This window comes from Hypanus sabinus, chromosome 13 (genome assembly GCF_030144855.1).
Source record: "Hypanus sabinus isolate sHypSab1 chromosome 13, sHypSab1.hap1, whole genome shotgun sequence".
NCBI classification, from domain to species: domain Eukaryota; kingdom Metazoa; phylum Chordata; class Chondrichthyes; order Myliobatiformes; family Dasyatidae; genus Hypanus; species Hypanus sabinus.
In genome coordinates this window covers 15,888,817-15,911,987 of record NC_082718.1, presented here as the reverse complement: position 1 = coordinate 15,911,987, position 23,171 = coordinate 15,888,817, and the positions used below count along the sequence as shown (strand labels likewise).

General features: G+C 38.6%; 1 protein-coding gene across 10 annotated transcripts in view; it reads right to left on the bottom strand.

The window, feature by feature from the left end:
• Positions 1–567: 567 nt before the first annotated feature.
• LOC132403654 (plexin-B2-like) overlaps positions 568–23,171 on the bottom strand; it is a 249,573-nt gene continuing 226,969 nt past the window's right edge. For all 10 annotated transcript variants that reach the window (XM_059987166.1, XM_059987161.1, XM_059987159.1 and 7 more), the window contains 12 exons: positions 22,584–22,650; positions 22,344–22,490; positions 21,409–21,565; positions 20,348–20,448; positions 18,888–18,972; positions 17,561–17,712; positions 12,950–13,110; positions 11,627–11,774; positions 11,377–11,441; positions 8,007–8,082; positions 2,104–2,178; positions 568–1,426 (listed from right to left, as the gene is read on the bottom strand). In XM_059987166.1, the coding sequence (XP_059843149.1) occupies positions 1,322–1,426; positions 2,104–2,178; positions 8,007–8,082; positions 11,377–11,441; positions 11,627–11,774; positions 12,950–13,110; positions 17,561–17,712; positions 18,888–18,972; positions 20,348–20,448; positions 21,409–21,565; positions 22,344–22,490; positions 22,584–22,650 (1,339 nt within the window). In that variant the 3' untranslated portion in view covers positions 568–1,321. The remainder of the gene's footprint in view (positions 1,427–2,103; positions 2,179–8,006; positions 8,083–11,376; positions 11,442–11,626; positions 11,775–12,949; positions 13,111–17,560; positions 17,713–18,887; positions 18,973–20,347; positions 20,449–21,408; positions 21,566–22,343; positions 22,491–22,583; positions 22,651–23,171) is intronic.

The following is a 23,171-nucleotide window of genomic DNA, read 5'->3' as shown; positions in this document are numbered from 1 at the left end:
CAATCCCACTTAAGTCTGTCCATTTAATAAATAGTGCAATAAAGTTAATAAAGGAATATTATTAGCATTAAATCTGCCAGGTGAATCTTATGGTTATAGCTATAACATGTAGGAGAAATGGCAACAAGAGTAAGTATCCTGCATGACAGTCACTGAAAGATTGGAATTACATTGAGTCATAATCAGCAGTTTGCATGATTCAAGTGATGCATAGGCTTAATAATCGGTGCAGTCTGCAATGTATCTTATTTCTCACGCGGAAGCTAAGTCTTTGATTGGGCCAGATCATCCTGATCAAGCCTGGACTTGTTTCAATACTACAGTCAAACATTGTGCGGCAGGTAACCTTTGGCTGGGGATGCACAGAGCTTGCACAAAATGCTGTGAAACCAGCCAGCTGTCAGTCAGCGTGAATATTAATACAGACTTACCCAGCCCTTTATACCCATACTGAAGCTACACAATGGATATCAGAATAACCTATTGTCACTTTTTGGCAGCTGAAGTATTGTTCAGTGTTCTTTTATGATGCTTAATTTATAAATGAAATCTCTTGATCACAAGGAATAAATAAAACGCTGTATTTATTTGCCACACCATCTCCCAAATTATATCAAAAATATCAAAGACATTTCAGTAGTCACTAGCTCTATTTGTAAAAAAAACTTCTAAAATGTCATTTTAACATAAATTTACAGGCATTCTCTACTTGGTCTGTTTTACATACAATTAAGAAATGATTTTGCATTAGCATTCCACAGTTTCTATTCAGTCTCAATGTCGAAAGCAAACAAGATAAAATGATAAGTATAAAAATCATGCCATTTCTGTTGTAACAATCAACTAGAAAATGTATCAGAATGCACATAATAAATGGCAGTACTTTTAATAATGGTCTAATGAGTTGTTTTGAAAAAACTGCTCTTAATAGTGAAGCATTAGATGATAAGAAGAAAACACTGTACTGTACAAGGCTCAACCCACCAGAACAGAATAGAGCAGAGTGTGGGCCAAATCATAAAAGCAGTTGTAGGGCTCAGATAATTTATACTCTTTGAAATAAAATGTAGTTCAGTACAAGACATCCTTATTTCATCAACTAAGTTGTTTACATTTTTACGACAATTCTCCACAGGGTTTTATAGACCAAGTTTATAATACAATATAGAATATTAGTTAATTTACAAAATAATGGACTTCAAGCTTTGAATTAATTAAGAACTGCAAAGGTGATCAGCAGAGTAAAAATAACACTATTTTCTTCTCTAGGTAATAAAATTTAACATCTGAGCTTCCATTATGCATAACAGCTGTGAAATGGTCAAAGGTCCGTTGTTTTATTCTCAAGTGCAGCTGCTATTTGCTGCAGTCGGACAGCGAGCTGCATCTTCTGTGCTGCTGGATCTTGTTCTAAGGCATTTATTATCTGTAAATCCAAAGAGTGTTGCTGTGTTAGTACTGAAATTAAACTACAGATTAAAACACTAATTTCTGTTTTTTACCCCACAAATTTAACCTTGTGTTGAAATTCAACATTGAAGATAACTAAAGTAATTTGAGCAAAATTCTAATAAGTATCAAAATATTTAACATCCAATCTGCATATTTTGATGCAGCTACTGCGAATAAATAATACTAAATTTCCAAGTAAATTATATGATATTAATCACTATAAGTAAACAAAATTGGTATCAAATGCTTAAAAGTACTCTTGACAATTATAGGGCAGCACTGTCTCAGTGCCCTGGGTGCTGCCCTGTGGAGTTTGAACATTTCCTTTATGACCTCCTAGGTTTGCTCCAGAGGCCACAGGTCCTCCCCATCATCAATTTGTGCTGTTAAGTGAAATGGCTACCATAAATTACCCCTAGCATTAGAATCAAAGGGGAGTTGATGGGCGCATGTGAGAGAATGTAAGTAGCAGATGAGCAGGGAAATGAACAGGTTGAATTAGACTAACAGGATTCTTCCCATTTTCAGATATACAGCAATGCTTCATTATAGCTCCTCATAAACTTCTTCCTGGAGGCCAGTATGAAGCCAATGGGCTGAACCTGTGTCACAATAGATACAAGGGAATGGGAGTGTGCAGCAGAAACTCACCTGATCGTAGTATTTGTTGGTGTATTGATATAACTGATGTAGTGCTACCACAGTATTCAGCTTGTCTGTATGAGCCTGAAAAATAAAACACAGAGATAATATTCATGAAAGTACTATGCTTTTATAATAATTATTAAGTAACAATCTTGAGTTAAGTGTCATTATGATAGAACCAATGAGGCACCAGAACAACAGATCACTCCTGGCCTGCATGATCTCCACCGTTCTGAAACAAGCACATACAAACACTTCTGAAGGTGAATCTACTGGCAGCCAGTTTTGTAAGCGCGCTATCATATCTATCCACGTCTTATTAATTACTTCACTGCCTACATGCCTTCAACTCATCTGCTTGTCTTGCAGAAGTCAGTCATCTCAACATCTTCATCTCAAAATTGGACAGCAACTGAGAACTTGTGCTTAATATACATGAGGATACTGGAGGCTCGTTGTACAACCACCTAATTGCTACAACAATTTCAACAGACCCCAACGTTGAAAGGTGGTTACTGGAGAGGATTCTTCGGGACAGGATTTATGAAGATTTGGAAAACTATGGCCCTGTGGAGCAAGTTGTAACTTACTACCTTGACTGAGTTTTTTTGAAGAGGTGACAAAGGTTACTGACGAAGGTAAAGTTGTGAATATTGTATACTTCAGCAATCAAGTCTACTCCAGCATTTTATTATGGCTGATTCATGTCCCTCTCAACCCCAATCTCCTGCTTTCTTCCCATATCCCTTGATGCCCTAATTAATAATCAAGAATCTATCAAATTCTGCCTTAAATATACCCAATCACTTGGCCTCCACAGTCACCAGTGGCAAAGAATTCCACACATTCAGAACTCTCTGGCTAAAGAAATTCCTCATCTCCATTCTAAGTGGACATCCCTTTATTCTGTGGTTGTGTTCTCTAGTCTTAGACTGGCCCACCATTGGAAACATCCTCTCCACATCCACTCTGTCCAGTCTTTTCAACATTTGATAAATTTCAATGAGATTCCTCCCGCCCACCCATTCTTCTGAATTACAATTAGTACAGGCCCAGAAACATCAAATACTCCTCATATAATAAGCCTTTCATTCCCAAAATCATTTTAGTGAACCTCCTTTGAACCCTCTCCAATGTCAGCACATCCTTTCTTAGATAAAAGGTCCAAAACTGCTTCTATACACCAAGTCAGGTCTCACCATTCCTTATAAAGCCTTAACATTTCATCCTTGCTTTTATATTCTAGTCCTCTCAAAATGAATGCTAACATCACATTTACCTTCCTCACCACCAACTCAACCTGCAAATTAACCTTTAAAAATCCTGCACAAGAACTTACAAGTCCCTTTGCACCTCAGAGTTTTGAATTTTTTGTCCATTTAGAAAATAATCTACGGTTTCTTTCTTTTACCAAACTGCATGACCATACACTTCCCAACATTCTATTCCATCTGTTATTTCTTTAGCCATTCTCCTCTGTAGCCTCTCTGCTTCCTCAAAATTACCTGCCCTTCCAACTATCTTCATATCATCCACAAACTTGGCCTCAAAACTATCAAGTCAAATTTATTTTCATTTAACTATATACATGTATATAACGTATGTAACCATATAATGCATATAGAAATTAGACAAAGTTTCTCCGAACTAGGGTGTAAAGCATAGCACACTGTAACTTATGAAGGTAAGGATAAAATCTACAGATGAATCACACATAAATAACAAACCTTTAATATTGTAATACTAATTAACCAGTGACAGTTCGAATACAATGTGGCCGGGAGTTCAGAAGCCTAATACCTGGGGGAAGAAACTGTTTCTCAAACTGACTGTTCTTGTTTTTATGCATCAGAGTCTCCTGCCTAATGGTAGAAAGTCAAAGAGGATGCTGGATGGATGGGTGTTGGAGGGTGCTGGATGGATGGGCGTTGGAGGATGCTGGATGGTTCTCTGTTAACCAACACCCCTGATAAGTATCCCCGATGGATGGTAGGGAGATTCTTTTGATCCTCTCAGCTGTTGTCACCATCCTTCGCAGGGATTTCTGGTCGGATGCTCAACTGCTCCCATGCCAGAGAGAGATGCAACGTCAGGATGCTCTCAATGGTGCTCCTGCAAAACACAGTTAAGGTGGGGATGGGAGGAGCCTTGCTTGCCTCAATCTTCTTAGCAAGTGGAGGCACTGCTGTGCCTTCTTGGTCAGTGAGGTGATATTAAGGAACAAGGTAAGGTCATCTGTGAAGCGAACTCCAAGGGACTTGGTACACTTAACCCTCTCTGCAAAGAACCCATGTATTTGCAGAGGGGGATGGTTTGTCTGCACCTTCCTTAAGTCCACAATGGTTTCCATTGTCTTCTCCACGTTGAAGCTAAGGTGGTTGTTCTCACACAAATCCACCAGCTAGCTCCACTTCCATCTCATCATCGTTCTTGATAAGGCCGATCACTGTTGTGTCATCCACAAACTTGATGATCCAGTTTGAGCTGAACACTGTGAGACAGTCAGTCACCAGCAGGGGCTAAGCACACACCCCTGGGGAGTGCCAGTGCTCAGCATAATGGGATGAGAGACGTTGCTGCCCACACGGACTGACTGTGGCTTTACTGTTAGAAGTCCAATTTTCAATTGCAGAGGGAGGTATTGAGACCCAGCACAAACAGCTTCGCCACCAGTTTCTGGGGTATGATGGTGTTGAACGCTGAACTGAAGTCTATAAACAGCAGTCTGGGATATGAGTTCCATTTTCCAGGTGGGACGGGACAGGGTGGAGGGTGGAGGCTGTTGCATCATCAGTGGATCGATTTGAACAATAAGCAAACTGGAAAAGGTCCAATGAAGCCAGGAGAAAGGCTTTAATGTGCTCCATGACCGGCCACTCAAAGCTTTTCATAATGGTTGATGTTAATGCCACTGGACAATAGCTATTTAGGCAGGTTACTGTTGCCTTCTTTGGCACTGGAAAGTTGGCTGCTGCCTTGAAAACTGAGGGGACAATGGACTGTTCCAGAGAGTTGTTGAATGCATCCATTAGCATCTCCATCAGCTGGGCTGTGCAGTCTTTAAGAACCCAACCTGGTATATTACTGGGCCCTGCAGCTTTGCATGGGTTGACTGGCCAGGGTCTTCCTCACCAGCGCTTGGTTCTGCACATCAAACCAGGTGCAGAAGACATTCAGAAGGAAGCATCCTGGTCAATGATGTGCAGGGTGGACATAGTCTGTAATCCTCTGAATTCCCTGCTACATGTGCCTCATGTCTCTGGTATCACAGAAATGTCAGCTCCATCATCCAAGTTACTAACAAAAAGAATCTGTCCCAACACAGACCCCTGTGGAACACCGCTAGTCACTGGCAGACAACCAGAAAAGGTTCCCTTTATTCCCACTCTTTGCCTCCTGCCAATCAGCCACTGCTTTATCCATGCTAGAATTTTTCCTGTAATACCATGGGGTCTTATCTTTTTAAGCAGCCCCGTATGTAACATGTTGTCAAAAACCTTCTGAAAATCCAAGTAAACAACATCCATCAATTCTCCTTTGTATTTTGTCATGTGCCTTCAAGTATCCCAAAACCACATGCTTAACAATCGACTCCCAACATCTTCTCAACCAGACGTCAGACTACCTGGCCTATAATTTCCTTTCTTCTGCCTCTCACCTTCCTTGAAGAGTGGAATGACATTTGCAATTTTCCAGTCTTCCAGAAATATGCCAGAATCCACTGATTCTTGAAAGATCATTAGTAATCACTTCACAGTCTCTTCAGCTACCTCTTTCAGAACCGTGGGGTGGTCCATCTGGTCCAGCTGATTTATCTACCTTCACACCTTTCAGTTTCCCAAGCACCTTCTCCCTAGTAATAGCATCTTCACACACTTCTGCCCCCTGAAACTCTCGAACTTCTGGCATACTACTAGTGTGTCCCGTAATGAAGGTTAATGTAAAATACTTAAGTTTGTCATACCAGTTCCTTGAACCACCATTACTACCTCTCCAGCATCATTTTTCAGCGGTCCAGTATAAACTCTTGCCTCTATTTTGTACTTTATTTGCACTTTATAAATCTGAAGAAACTTTTTGTATAAAAGGCACTTGCCTTTATTAATCAAGGAACCAGTTCAAGGTTTAGGAAGTTATGTTGCAGATTTATAAAACTCTAGTTAGGCTGCGTTGGGAGCATTGCATTCAGTTCTGACTACCCTATTATAGGAAGGATATTGAGGCTTTGGAGAGGGTGCAGAAAAGCTTTACCAGGATCTGCCTTGATTAGAGGGCATGTGCAATAAGGAGAGGTTGGACAAGCTGGGGATGTTTTTACTGTAGTGGTCAAGACTACAGGGGGGGGGGGGATCTGAGCAAGGTCTATAAGATTTTGAGAGGCATAGAGAGTCAGTACCTTTTTCACAGGGTTTAGATATCTAATACCAGAGGGCATCCGTTTAAGGTGAGTGGGTTAAGTACAAAGATGACGTGTAGGACAATTTGTTTTACACACACAATGGTGGGTGTCTGGAATGTACTGCCAGGGGTGGTGGTGGAGGCACATACAATAGAGGTGTTCAAGAGGCTCTTAGGCACACGGATGTGAAAGGAAATGGACAATGTGTAGACAGAAGCGTTAGTTGGACATTAGATTTCTAACTTAGTTTGGCACAGCATTGTGGGCTGAAGGGCCTGTTTCTGTGCTACATTGTTCTATAACTATGACAAGCAGCTGATACCCTCCCTGGGTTTCACATCACCAACCAAGATGAATTCCTTCCCGAATGTTTAGGCTGCAGCCTCCTCCAGGCAAGGTCACACACTGAACCAAACCCAGACGAGCTGAAATCAACCATGTTTTCACCAAGAAGATGTACTTACAGCATTGCACCTGTTCACCTTCCCAACTCATCCCTTGACCCACTGAATCCTAATCCAACCCTCCATCCTTTTCAAACTTAATGATTCTGCTCGTTAGCACCAGCTTGTGTTACTTTTTGGATTATCATTCCATTCTTCATAAACTTTCAATGGATTTGCATCAACCAGAACTTTGTTACCCATAAAACCTTTCTCAAACCTTCCTCACACCACATGAATTCAAAATCAGCCTCTTGTGCATTCCTTTGCTCCAATCCATCATTAGTCAGCCATTTGTGACCTTTCTCTTCAATCTTACAACCTTTTCTGAGTCATTTGGTCCATTCTGACGTTGATGACCTTTTCTCATCTTATTACTTATCCAATCAATACACATCTCTCTTTTACAGATAATTCAGCACACTTCTTTTACGAAGTGTTAATTTGATCCAGGTTTTTTTGATCTGAGGAGTCAAAAGCTAACTGGATGCATCATTCTTTTGCTCATTTAGTGGGTTGGGAGTTTTAACTGTTTTAGAAAGCTGCCTGTCTGTCTCATGGAGTTCAACTGATACTGGAAGTATTTAATCCAGGAAAAACTGCACGAAAAGAATCTCTTTAAGGGCATGAGGAAAAAAAAACATTATTTATTCTAACCAAATTAGGGCAATGCCACAACATATTGACAGAAGAATTTCCTAGACTAGAGTGAAGGCACTGTCAGATGTATTATACTGGTTTCTTTATAAGCATGTGCACTGAACTCCACCATGATGCAGGGTTTCAAACTGAAATTATGACATTTCACCCCGCAGACATTGCTCAACCCAAGTTCCTCCAACAAATTGTCTAAACTGCAGCATTTGTGCATCTTCTTCCTTCAGGGATCCAGTACCAGATTTTTTTTTAAATATCAGGAAAACCTACCCTAATCTTTTGAATCAACCTGAACCGATTTAAGAGAGAATTAGTATGAACAAGATCGGACAACATTGTGGGCCAAATAGCCTGACTAGTCCTGTACTGTTTTATGTTCTTAGTATAGATCAAAAACAAATACAACTCACCCTTGAAACCTCAGCTAAGTGCGTATTCATATCCTGATCACTGACTTGCACCATCTGACGAATACCTTTGTAATAGCTGAAAATAATAGCAAAAAATTGACAAATATGAATTGAAATATATAATTAAATTAAATCCAAATCAGCCTTACACTAACATGCTGCAAATGTCTCACAGCAATGTAAGAATGTATGAATTTGGAACACCATCTTAACCTTTCAACATTTCTGCTTCATTTCAAAAGCCAAGCAGTCATTTCCTATGTAAGAGCCAGCAAGCAGTGTTTTCATGACATTCCCAACATGCCTAGTTCTGAGAACCCCCATGATACTGAGGTTACCGCTGCAACTAATATTACACTGAGCCAGTAACTAGAACTGTACAGGAATTAATCTCGTGGGAATAACTAAAGAGGTTTTTATATTTGTTCTACTCACATAAGAAAACTAGCTTAGTTAAAATAGAGTCTATAATGCCAGGCATTCTTTGCTTTTGAAACATTTTATGAATTCTCCACATTTCTTCATTTGCCTTAACAGCATCTTCATTAGGAAGATCTGCCTTTTCACTGTCAAAGTTACTTTAAAAAAGTGAACTTTGCTGGTTACATCACACTCTTCCTAGATGAAGAAAGTAAATGAACATCTCAAATGCAACAAAGAAAGAATTTCAATAAGAATTTTTTGAAACTCCAGGAAGTAAATTGAACACTAAAGTGAAATACTAAAGAATACTAAAAAAAAATTCACATTTTAATATTCAGTTAAAGAATCTGAATGTATTGTCTCTCTCAATGCAGAGAAAGTTTCTGATAGGGTGGAATGGCCTTATTTATTTCAGGTTTTGGAGAGATTTAATTTTAGCCTGGAATTTATTTCCTGGATCAAACTGATCTATCAAGCCCCGATGACTGCGGTTATAATTAATAATCAAAAATCTCCTTATTTTAGATTATATAGAGGAACTCGTCAGGGTTGCCCTCTTAGTCCTTTATTATTTGATTTGGTTTTAGAACCACTTGCTGTCGCTCTCAGGGATTCCAACTCTGTTCAGGGTCTTAAGAGAGGGGATAAAGTACATAAGGTTTCATTGTACTCAGATGATTTATTAATTTACATTTCAGACCCTAGGAAATCTATTCCCTCTATGTTATCCATATTTACTGAATTTAGTACTTTCTCTGGATGCAAGTTAAATTTACATAAAAGTGAATTTTTTTCTATTAATAATTATTCTGATCATTATTATCAAATACCTTTTAATATTGCTAAAAATTATTTTACCTATCTTGGTATTAAAATTACTAAAAATTTTAAAGACTTATATAAATATAATTCTCTTCCTTTAATTGAATATACACAACTTTCCAAATGGTCACCTCTAACAATGTTAATTGGTCGAATAACTGCTAAAAAAAAATGACAATTTTACCGAAATTCTTATACACGTTTCAAGCTGGTCCATTGTTTGTCCCAAAAATGTTTTTCGATAGAACAGATTCTACGATCCTGTCATATATCTGGAATAATAAGAGCTCTAGAGTGAGTAAACCTTTATTGAAGAAATTTAAAAAAGATGGAGGCTTGGCTTTACCAAACTTTAGATTCTACTACTGGGCAATTAATATTTGTTATATTACTTTTTGGATTCACTGTATACATAACCAGGACTGTCCTTCATTGTTGGACTTGGAGGAGAACTTGGTATGGGGGATTCTCTTTGGCTTCTTTACTGGGAGCTCCTCTTTCCTTTTGTTTTCTAGGATTGGTAGACAAGATCTTAATCCCATTGTTAGACATACATTAAAAATTTGGTTTCAGTTTCGCAGATTTTTTTGACTTAAGTAACTTTGTTCTTTCTGGTAATATCCATCTTAACTTTTAACTTAACTTTTAGATAAGGCCTTTTTAACATGGAAAACTAAGGGAATAAAGACTTTTCTAGATTTGTTTTTAGACAATTGTTTAGTGTCTTTTTCGCAGCTAGTGGATAAATATGATATTGTGGCGACCCATTTCCTGGCGCATCCGAACCGACTCACAATTAGATAGCCTACGGGGGTTTGCGAGCACAGAGCTTTGGAGCCTCTGCGCCATGGGGGGCCGGTTGAGGGAGGCTTAAAAGTGAGGCTGAAGTTTTCGAATAAAGTTTTTTCCTTCGACTGCAGTTACCGACTCCGTGTCGTAATTTTAGTGCTGCGTGTAGCACACCGCTACAATATATCTAATGCACAATTTTTTAGATATTTACAAGTCAGGAAATTTTTATGCGATTTGTTACCAAATTACCCACTTGCTTATTTATCAAATATGATAGATGTTACCTTTCAGCTTAAACCATTTCAAAAAGGATTAATAGCCATTATATATAAACGGCTATTGAATTTACGAATGATGTCTAATGATAAGGTTAAACGTGCTTGGGAATTGGAACTTCAGGAGTCACTTTCAGATAATCAATGGAATAAAATTTGTCATTTAGTTAACAATTCATCTATCTGCGCCCGTCTCTCCTCGATTCAGTTCAAGGTAGGGCACAGGGCGCATATTTTTTCTAATATAAATCCCACCTGTGACAGATGCAATGCTGAGGTGGCTACCTTAACTCATGTTCTGGTCCTGCATAAAGTTAAATAATTTTTGCAGAGCTGTTTTTAGAACATTATCAAAAGTCATAGGTTTGGACTTGCAACCGAATTCATTTACGGCAATCTTTGGGATTATTCCAAAGGAAGCAGGAAACGTTCCTGCTTCTGCTCAAAGCATGATAGCTTTCTCAACTTTATTGGTTAGGAGAGTTATTCTATTGTTTTGGAAGGATCCCATCCACCTACTGTTTTTTTCTGGCTCTCCTCCATTATATCGTGTTTAAGTTTGGAGAAAATTAGGAGTCGGACGTTTGATACATCTTTTAAATTTGAGCAAACTAGGCGACCTTTTATTCGATATTTTCATATGATCTAATTCTTTTTACTTTTTCAGTTAATTCTTTTTTCTTCTCCGCGAAGTTTTAGACCAGAAGGATTTTTCCTTTTTTTTCTAACTGTATCCTCAAAATGGACTGCCCAGTCCCCCTTTTTTTTGTTTTAGATTAGTTTAGTGGGTTTTTCTTCTCTCAATAACAGAAATTTTTGAGTCTTTTTTTTCATGAATTGTTAAGAGGAGATGTGTTTTTTTTTCTCTTTTTATTAGCTTAATACTATGTATGATTGTGACAGTGTATATTCCTTTCTTTGTACTATTACTGAAATATATATTTGAGATAACCTCTCCTCTGACTTGTATTTATCGTTATTCTTTTAAATCAATAAAAACATAGAAATGAAAATAATATACTTATTTTCTTGAAAAATATCAAATTTATCCCACTTACTCCTCCACCATTTTCTTGTACGTATAAATTTCTCTCGCATAGAGTAACTTGTTGCTTGGAGAGTCCTATGAAAGTAAAATTATACACATGAAAAACTCCGAAGATAAATCTGGAGATGCAATTTTAATCTCTGAACTTAAGCATTAAAATCAGGAAAAATAAATTAATTACAATTTCTAAAATATAATCTGGAAACAAAGCTCTTCCGTTGTTTAGATTTTAGCTCCTTTGCATTTTTTTTTAAACTTACCCTGCTCAACTTGTATTCCGTCTTTGTACATGCATCCATGAAGGTCTGTGCAATCACTGATAATGAAGCATCTACCACTTCATTAACTTTCACGTCAAATATGAAGTGCGGATTTTTCAGTATGTTTACCCAGAACCTCAATGGCAAACTGTGGAAAATTGCAAAATACGTTAATAAACAATAATCACTTGAGAAAGCTCAATGGACATTTAAAGGAAACTGATAGTTTTTTATGAAGTTGCATTAGTTTGATGTAGTATCCTCATTGTTTGTTCTTCCACAATTCAATTCCACTCTCTATCACACTGTGTTGTTCGAATACATAACTTGTACACTCAAGATGTAAAATGCAGGCAAGTCCTTGGATGAAAGATTGGATCCCAAATTACTGAGCTTAGAAGTAGAGGAACCTCACAGTATTCTGTTGATTACTGTCATGATTGCCACTCCACAATTTATGCACATTAACATTTCTTGCTCTCGATTTCTTTATTTCTCTGGGAGAACCATGTTTTTTATATTTCAAAAATATACATTATTAATACCACAAATACATACAATGGAAGAAACACTACATGACACCAGCACTGTTGCAATCCCATCCTAACTTAATGAATGAATAAGTCACCACAATGTTTACTTAGGTTGATGAAGCTCATTTTAGGTGTTAATGGTAAGTTGAACTCCATCCACTCCAATGCTGGAATACTTATAACAATGGTTCAGCTTTCTTTCGCTACAGCTGGCTCCCGAAGTTCTCAAGCAAATCATGTCACCCACAAACCATTGAAAATCTTTACTATAAACTCTGGTGTAGGCTTTTACTGGTTTTCAACTCAGCTCAGAGCCACCGTAAAAAGACAGAAAATGACAATAAGAAAATGTTCAGAACCCAGTCTGTGAAGCTATAAGCCAAACCTTCTTGGTATTCAGTTATTTAACGAGCTTGCCTCAAATGGAATATGCACCAATTTTTAATGAGAAAAAGAATCTTTTAATCTCCCTGTCAATATTATCTTATTAATAGAATTTTTAAAAATACATATGGGAATCATGGGATAGGCAGTGGGAATCATGGGATGGGCAGAATTACTAAGTTTAAATGAAATGCTAGGAGGTGAAATGCATCAGTATCACAAACACATTATGCTTTACCTGGCGGAGTGTGATGTGAATGAAAGGACTGCGTGCCAGCAACAGAACCTGTTTGATTGTATGAAGGAAAAACTCGGGAAGGACCCACCCCATCCTAATTGTGGAGATCATCAGCATCCAGCTGGTAAAGAAACAGTAGCAACAGTAACCTAGACGTTTGAATCCAACCTGTTAGTTTTCCAGATGTGAATGGTTTCTTCATCCGTTATTTCATTCTTGTGTGCTTGCTCATCAAGGAAGTCAAAGTAATATTTCACCGCCGTTGGAACAATTTGATTTGTACTGAGAACACTTTGGAAGAAATTATCTACGAAGTTTTGTAGGGTCCCCTGTTTTAATTCAAACCAAACATGTTAAAATGCTCTCTCCAGGCAGTTGATTTATATCATGGGTATAACTACTTTGCATATTCTATTCTTTAGTACTACATACAATAAACATATAAGCAGCAAAATTAGTCACACCATCACAATAGGATTTTTAGTCTGCAAATATATTCTTAATTGAATTCTATGGGTACAAAATAAGTGATGCATTCTGTTAATTGGCAGAATATAGAAGGAAGGATTCTTGCTTGCTGTGGAACACAATTATTCCCTTTTAGATGTGTTTGTAATTTATTTATATTGTACAAAGGAAGGAATAATTTGCCTATACATGTATAGCCAGTTAGCCTCTCAATAATCATATTACAAATGAACAATCAGTGGGCAAACATGGGGGGACAAGCAACACATGACCAAGAATCCAAGCAAGCATTTAAAGAAAGTGAGAAAAACTGTTCAGCATTAATAAAGAGATGTTTTCTCAGGAGCGAATAAGGCCATTCTGCTAATCAAGCAATACTGGCTCCTTGTCCAATATCAGTAACCCTGTAATTGTTCCATGCCTGTAAAAATCACTTGTAAAATTATTTAGGGAGCAAACCTCCAACTATATTCAGAGAATAGAACCTCCCATCTCAATGATTCAACAATGTATTTAAAACTCAGGTTATTGCTCAGTTCACCAATGGAATTCCTGACCTCCAGCAATTTCAAAACATTTAACAGTCACAAAAGAACATGGGAAATGGTAGGTAGACCATTCAGCTGCTATCACCAGTCAATAAGATGCCAGTCCATCATTTACCTCATTGCCTTTTCTACACTGCTAATCTCATATCCCTTGATTGTCTTACAATTGAGTCATTTTTTAAAATCTTTATATTTTGAATATACTCAGCAACTGAGCATCCAGAGACCACAAAATTCCAGAGATTCGTGATCCACTGGCTAAAGTAGCTTCTTATCCGAGTCCTGAATGGGAACTCTCGTTTCAGGACTATAACCCCCCCCAATACTAAATACCCCAGCTACTGGAGGCATTATCTCAGCAGCCAGCCTATCAACCTGGTAAAAAAAAATATTTCAATGAGATTACCTCCTACTTTCCTGAAGAATGTATCAAAAATATATGATTAAAACCGTATGTGTAATCTTCCATTACATGACAACCCCAACTCCATAAATAAATCATTTTACACTCCATCGATTTCAGGTTCATTGTTCCTTTGGTTGGGGATAAGACCTGAAAATAATATTCTAGGCACAATTTCATCTTGGTGCTGTGTAATTGCAGTGAGACATGATTACACTGCAAGCCTCTTGCAATAAAGATGAACATAATATCCGCTTTCATAATTGCTGTACAGCGTGTGGACTTTGTGATTTGTCTACAAAGACACCTAGGCCTCTCTTAGCACTGATAACTTCCAATCTCATACTACTTAACAAACACTTTTATAACCAAAGTGAATGGCCTCACATTTCTCCTGGTTCAAAGTTCAAAGTAAATTTCTTATCAAAGTACATACTTGTCAGCAGCTTTACATAATCAGCAAACTTTAATATAATCCTCGTGCTCATGTTAATAATGTCCATGGTGAACAGCTGTGGCCCTGGTAGCTCGAACCAAGTTACAATCTCCCAAACCACAAAAACACTTCTTCATATTCAGTGTTCAAGTTACACCAGATCCAGGTGCTTTAATTTTTCTTAATGAATTATTGTGTGGCACTTTACTGCAGTTCCCCTGAAAGTCCAAATTAACCACATCCACTGTCCCTCCATTATCCATTTTGAGTCACAGAATTACGTTACATGAAAGCAAACCCTCCTGACCAACATATTCACGTTGACCAAGGCATCTTCTTGAGCTAGACCCTTTTGCCTGCAATGGGCTTTTTATCCGTTATCTGTCCAGAAATCTTTAAAATATTGTAATTCTATCCTTCTCTGGCAGCTTTGTTCCATTTACCCACCACTCTCTTGTGGGAAACATGAGGGATGGGACCAACTTTAATGGGTATATTGGCCAGCATGGGACAGTTGAGCTTAAGGGCCTGTTTCCAGGCTGTATGACTCTTTGACTTTACCTATTCCTGAATATTGATACTAACTTATTTCCTCTTCTTTCCAGTAGCAAGGAGACCAAGGTTTAATCTGTAACACTAACTCTTTTTCTCTTGCCATAAAGGCTCCCTGATCTGCTGAATGCTCTTAACAGTTTCTATTTTTATTCCTGGACTTCATTTCCTCTGGTTAATGTCTTTCCAATCTACATTTGATTCAACAGTAACTACCACTATCACTACTTTTAATCACATGCCTTGGAAATTTGCTCATCTTACTCTGGAGCTCAGAAAATGAAAAAATAATCCTGGCTTCATTACAGTTTACCCCTATTTTTCAGATCAAATCAAATAGATTCACTTCTGAAATCACTTATTATATCTTCTCTATTTAGAAGTAGATCATCCTTAATTCATAATTAATACTGTCACTCCCCAGCCATTTATCCTTCTCTATCCACACAAATTATTTGGCACCAGAAGATGAAGAAGCTATTCCCAATCTCGTTTGATCTTTTTTTTCTATTTTTGTCAAAATCTCATGCAGATACTAATGCTTGCAACTCACCTACACTGACAGAGATTTAACAACTTTTGCTACTTTCCCCAATTTCGACTGCAATTTTTGAGATACTTCTTATTTCACTATTGTTTATCTTTCTTTGCCTTCTGAACTCATTTTGGTTTTTTTTTGCTATAGTCATAGTTCTTCCAAGCACCCACTCTTGACAAATATTCTCCAATAATGTATTAAACTTTAGTGTGGACATTCTCCTGGCAACTTTTCAGGTGCAACCCTTTCACTACCAGTTCTTCCTTCCAAAGCCCCAACATCATGAAACCCTCTTTTATAAAACACATCTCCACCATACTTTTATCCACACAATCTGCTTGCTTCTATATTCACTAACTCACATCACGAGGAGTGATCCTGAAAATGTAGTCCTTGAGCAATCTCCAATATCAGACCCCCAAAATGCTGCATGAAGGACCACGATCACAAAACCACCTTCTCCCTGCCCTTTTCTTCACCAAAGTCTCTTGTACCTCCTTAATGACGTCCCTTCCTTGAACCAGGGAGCTGAATTACCACTGGGGATATGTCTACAGTAATAGTAATTCCAGTTTCTGCTCTCATTCCAATTAAATGAATATAACTAAACTTTAATCTTCTGTCATTACTTTAATACAATATTAAAATTTAACATTAAGGAAAAGGATGCACCATTTAAAAAGGTGAATGGTTTGCAGTGTAGGAACCTCTATGAAACAAACTGAGCAGCTGGAAGACACAAATCGCATTCCTACTCATCAGAGGATGTAGTTTCAATACAAACCTTAACATACATTTATGAACACTAAAATGTAACAAAATCAAGAAAGACTTGACCTAAAAATTGAACAGATTACATTTTATATACACTATTTTGAAAGGGAAGCTGCAGGTGCTGATGTTCCACATGCCTTCTTCATGGTAGAAGCTGGGGGTTTGGGAGGGGAGAGTAATCTGGGCAAGTAACTACAGCACAATTTTCTCCCCACATACATTGCAGCCACCATATGTCAGTGATGGAGGGAATGAATGTTTAGAGTGGTGAATGAGGTGCCAATCAAATGGACTGCTCTGTCCATGATGGTTCTGTACTTCCGGGCACTTGCCCAGGCTTGTAAAGGGTCATGTTACCGACTTGCGGTGCAGATGGTGGAGAGGCTTTGTAGCATCAATTGAGCCACTCACTGCAGAACACCCAGATTTGCTCCCAGAGCCATGGTCTTTAAGCATTTGAACTGGTTGAGTTTCTGATCAACACCGACTTTCCCAGGATACCGACAGTGACACAGAGTATCAAGTGGAGTTGGTTACTCTCACTTTTGTCCAAGGTGGTCAAATGATGGGCATCTTTGTGGTGTTAAATACAATTTGCTTTGATCAGCCCATGTCTAAATGTCATCTAGGTCTTGCCGCACACAGGCGCAAGTTGAGTTGAACACCACTCACTGATCAACACACACAAAATGCTGGAGGAACTCAGCAGGCCAGGCAGCATCTATGGGAAGGCATACTTTTTTCCATAGATGCTGCCTGGCCTGCTGAGTTGCTCCAGCATTTTATATGTGTTGATCAGTGAATATCCAGCATCTGCAGACTTTCTCTTGTTTGTAACTGTTCACTGGTTGTTACTTCCAACCTTACTTTGGAAGGAAGCCATTGACGGAATTGTTGAGGATGGTTGCACTGAGAACACTTCCCCAGGGAACTTGTGCAATGGTGGCCTGGTGCTAGGATGACTGACCTCCAACAAACACATCATTTAAAAAATAAACAGATTTTTGACAAATCTTATTTGTCTTGTTATAAGTTATTAAAAATGCACAGAAAATCTCACCTTTACAGACAGCAACCTAGTCAAATATATCTCTGTAATCGCTTTGGTCCTCTCTTTCTCTTTCATGCTGCCTCGCTTCGATTTACTTTCATCTACTTCATCTACTTGCCGCACTAAATGCCACCTTCTATCTTCTTCTAATAGTCCACTTTCTGCAATGACCAAAATTGAGGGAAAATGGATTATCATAACAGTTCCAACAAGGCGCTTGCTTCAATATCTTTCAAGACAGATACACAGTGAGGGATGCATTTAGAAAGCAGATGGGGTGAAATCCGTCTTGGGCAATAAAACAAGAGAGCCAATATCACAACAGCTTTATGTCACACTCAGTTCTTTTCTATTCAGGTCAATGGAGTGGAAAAATCAGGCAGGGTTAAGGCACTTGGCCATGTGATATGGCTCACTTTGTGTTACTGCTATCATGCAAGGGAACTTCCATGGAACCAGATGACAGAGGGAGGTGCAGGAGAATGATGTGATCAGCAGTATTAACATGGAACTATCACACCACACTGAGTCACAAAGAATGTATCTTGTGACTTGGCTCTGGCATTTGGAGTTTATTTGGAGGGCAGGACTAACAGTAAGGATTTTAGGAGAGATGGGCATGGAAATGGGAAGGACTGATGCATTCCAGGATCTTAGCAAACGAAGGAAAGTTTGAGGTTGGATTAACTGAGCGTATCAAAATCCAACGCTATATACCAGTATCTCTACAGAAAATGCTCAATTTAGGCCCTTATAAAGAAAATGGCATTGGCAAATAACATGCCTGTTCCAAAGCGGTTTTCTCCTTCCATACAGACAGGGCAGGTTAGGCTGGGTTCTTCATTCCTTGCAACTTAGCTGATACAAGTCACAGAACTGTCCAATACTCAGCATAATAGTAACAGAAAAGCAACTATGAGAATAATTTTGGAAAATGAATTAGTATATTGATGGTGTGCCCAAGATTAACTTGAGGGAAACAAGGATAGGTATTTCATTCAAAATCCTGTCTATTCCCAAAATGCCCTTGGACAATGCAGCACTGAATATCAAAATATCATTGCTCTCCGTTTCCATAGCTCATCTCATATTAAAACAGCCAATAAACTTATTCCCAGATATAGTGCATTGTAAAAGTCTGAACAACTTTAGCAGTTAATTTGTTACAAAGCAAATTAAAGAACATTCCCTTTAGTTTAGAAAGACAAATTATAATTTACAATCTGATTCCTGATTGACTACATATTCTGAAGCAGAGAAAATTATTAGCACTACTGATTAACATAACACTGTATTTTCTGTTTATCGTTAGCATATTGAGAGGAATTGTACTGACTTTCACCGTGGATAATCTGCTGATGGTCGTCAGGTTGCTGAGCATGCGAAGACCTTACTAAAATGACAGTGGAGAAATCCCGTACCTGTGAGGTCAACAAAAGAAATTCTCCATTAGATACCCCAGTTCTGGTAGAGATTAATTTTTGATGTGCTAACTCCATTAAAGTTATAATCATCATTAAAAGTACCGCAAGTTGTGAGGGCAAATTTCTACCTTTAGGCTTTGTCTGCTTTGCAGCTGGGCAAAGACTGGTGGCCCGATCCTGATAGTGAAGTGAAGGGATAAACTGAATAAATTGGGAGCGAAAATAACACATGCAGTTCCTCTGTTCATACAATAATAAGCATTGAAGTAATGAGTCAAATACAAGAAGTTGATGGGGATAATTGGTATTTCCAGTGTGTCACGCACAGCAACTCTTCTCGACCTGGTTAATGATGCAGCAGAGTGTTGTAAAGTGTCTGATAATTGTCAGAGAGCAAAGTCTGTGCTCCAGATTATTCATCAGGGGCTGAAAGACAAGCTGTGACATGTATGATTCAATCTGATCAACAGATCAGAATGTGCACAGATGTGGGAGAGCCAGAATCTGTTGCATATTCAGCAGCATTTTAACCCACAGTTGCTACCTTACCACAAGAAGTAAATGAGAGCAAAGGTCACATCAAAATGCCTTTAAACCAATTAGATCCTTTCATGTGACAGAACTGCAGAGAGAACTTTGATTTATTAAAAGTGGTTTCACCGTGTAATTACATGAAATGGTCGATTTGAAATCTGTTTGTTTTGAGTGCATGAGATACCTTGTAGCTAAACTGCAACAACAAAATATCAGAAATAGGTCAAACACGAGGAAATCTGTGGATGCTGGAAATTCAAACAACAACACAAACAAAATGCTAGTAGAATGCAGCAGGCTAGGCAGCATCTAAAGGGAGAAGCGCTGTTGACATTTCGGGCCGAGACCCTTCGTCCTGACAGGCTTGACAAAGGGTCTCGGCCCGAAACGTCGACAGCGCTTCTCCCTAGATGCTGACTAGCCTGCTGCGTTCTACCAGCATTTTGTGTGTGTTGTTATCAGAAATATGTGAATGCCTTAACATCACTCTTGACTGACATTTGAGTATTTCATCAATTATTATTATGATTTATGCTCTTCATTAAACTGCCAACATATTCCACTGCACAAGGATTGATTTAATCTACTTTCAATTTTTTTCACATTACAATCTGTCTTCAGATGTGTCATTATTTATGTAAAACTCACATCATTGTCCCTCTACAAATTAAAATAGTTAATTCTTCAAAGTTTAGATTTTAAGGGGGAATTGTAATCACCATAAGCTTAAGAATTAAATCTGCAAATCATTGATTTGACAATATACACTAACAAATCTGAAACACAGCAATTCTATCTGTGTATTTTAACAAAATAAAAGCAGGTGTATGGTACTCACATTATAATGTTTTAAAGTGTTTATACGTCTCCACTTCCCTTCTCGTTCTGAAGTGACGTCCAGGTCCGAAAGGATTTGACCAGTAGAGCCTGGACGCCATTCTGTAAGTAGTTAAAGAAAAAAAATTGATGTTTTCTCTATTGAAGCAAACTTTTCTCTTCAAAAGCACTCGCCCAAATTGTACATACCATTGGCTGGTGGATTGGAAGAGAACTGAACCAGCGCATTCACAGTTTCTGCACTTGTACATTGCAGTGGGCAAGTACAGCATGCGCTGAGAGTCGGAAGCCAGCACGAAATCCACAAGTCGTACTCAGACTGAACTAAGGGCAGACTTGGTTTGTGGACCCAAGACCCACTCTCAGAAAAGTCACAGCAATGGATGAGGTGCAGAGTGAGTGATCATTCTGCAGAGCACCTACACACTGTTCACAGCACCCATGTTGAAATTCCAGTTGTATGCCATTGCAATTCCTCTTCCCCTTCCCTCACCAACCATGTCCTGATGCAGGACCTTGACCCGAAACATCGACATTTTCCTTTTGCCTCCACAGACACTACTTGACCTGTCAAGTACTTACAGCATTTGACTTCTTTCAAAATTCTACATTCACTGGTCAGTGCGTCGTTCTCTCCCTATCTATTGCACCCCATATCCTTCAAAAATTCATCAGTAGTTGGGATTATCACTAAGTGATGAATTTTTGAAGGATAATCTTATTAGGCCATTTAATAACTTCACTCAAACCAGTGACTGGCTAAACTATACTGGGACACAATCACATCAGCCATAAATTATGTACCTAGTGTTTGACTTAACCGATATGGATGGCAAATAAAATATCTTTTTTTAAATGAAGGAAAGTCAATAGATTTGTAAACTGCCATTACTGAATTTTATTCTGGGTTTATTTAACCACCTGCTTTACTAGGACTAATTCAGTATTTAACTAAAAGTTGGACATGTTTAGAAGTTTGGGGACATTTTCACAAGGGATTAAAAGCAGAGGCAGCTCTGGAGGAGAAAGGGGACCGAAACCAACATGATTGAAATAACTCACCAAGGACAACGCTCTCTCGTGCCGGCCTTTGTGAAAATGGGACGTTTCTGTATACTTGATCAAGGATTTTTTCTTTGACTTGAGTGATACTGTCGCAGTTTAAGACTTTTACTGGCATTGATTCTCCAGGATCTCCTTGTACAGTTACATTCAAAGTCTGAAAAGACATTTTAAGTACAGTGAACAGTTCCTCAGAGTTGCACAGTGCTCCACTAGCATTATCTTGTTTAGACACTTGGTGCTTACAGTTTCTTAACTTAGTTGCTCAGAGTTTCAAATATTGTAACCATTTGTTCTTCTTGACTTGAGATCTGATCCAGGAACTGGCTGGTTATCACAAGAAATCAGGAAAGAATTATACGCTCTTTCCCAGTGATACCATATCAGTACTCAGTATTTCCATTAACTCTTAGATAATATTTAGATCCTGGGAGGAATTATTAGTGTAGAGTTGCTCTCAGATGGCCTGGTCCTCATGCAAGTCTACCTGTTTTTAAGCAAATATTTCTTTCCAACCCCATTCACTATTGATTTGGCACCTTCTTTCTGTGAAGGTACTGTCTTCAACACTGGCAACAACTGTTGCTTTTAAGTACAACTTGCAAATGCAAAATTTCAGGTAATAATTGACGTCAACTCAATCTAAGCAGTTATAAAGTGCTTTCACTTTAAGACGTGAAGGAGGACAAATGGCTGTTTCCAAACACCTTTTATCACCAATGAAGACACCTTAAAGTTTAAAATGCATTGATTATTCCCAGGGAATACCAACTCAGCTTTAATCTGAGTTAACATTTCTTGAGTTGGCTGTGTTAGGAGACCAGAACAGCCCATAGAAGGTCTCCCTGATAAGGTGGAGAGCTGAAGGTAACACTCCTCTCCTATGTGAAACAGCAGAACAGTTCCTTTAGTAAAGCAGGAGATTGGAGACTTACTAGGACATGATATTCCACATCTTCTCCCAAGAGTCCCGTGTCATTTAATGTGTATTTGGCCTTTTTCAGCTCTGCATCGACTGGTCCTTTTTCTACTTGGTGCTTAAGTCCTTTGAAAAGCCTATACAGTGGCTCGCCAGCAGAATCCTTAATTTTATGAGTGAAAAACAAGAACCTTTTAGGTTTTGGATAATATTAACCATGGCTAGAACATGAGCGTGAATAAGTATAAAGAGTTACCTTCAGAAACTGGTACAAGCAGATAGACATCCAATTGGAAAGCATTCGCTCCACAACAGTCTCACTTCTGGCGGACAGAATAAAAAAACTTACTTCACATTCCAACACCATTTAACAATTTGGTTTACAGTTTCCAATTCCCATTGTGCAGTGGTCAAAGGGCCCTAAAACTGTGGCCTTCCCAATAGATCCTTCACAGGTGACTGCACCAAGCTTTAGTGCAGCCCCCAGAACGTAGTCCTAGACTCTGTTATGTACCAATTTCTTGCACTGGAACACCAGTTCGTTTTATGATAAAGGGGCATGTCTTTCACTGAGCTGACAACCTTTCGACAGTAGTTGGTGTTAATCTCCATCCGCACCCCTGAGAACCATTCACACACCAGAGTCTTTTGTTACACCATTGTGGGTTTCATCCTTACAGACCACAGGGCCGTATTCCAGGCATTCTTGTCACTGCACTATTCCCTCTCCCACGGCCACCGAGAGGTGGGAAGTGACATCAAGATGTATCTGACTGGGCTGAGAAGACTAACATCAACCAAGCAAAGTCTTATTGGTGATGAGGCTTCTTGCCAAATGAGTCGG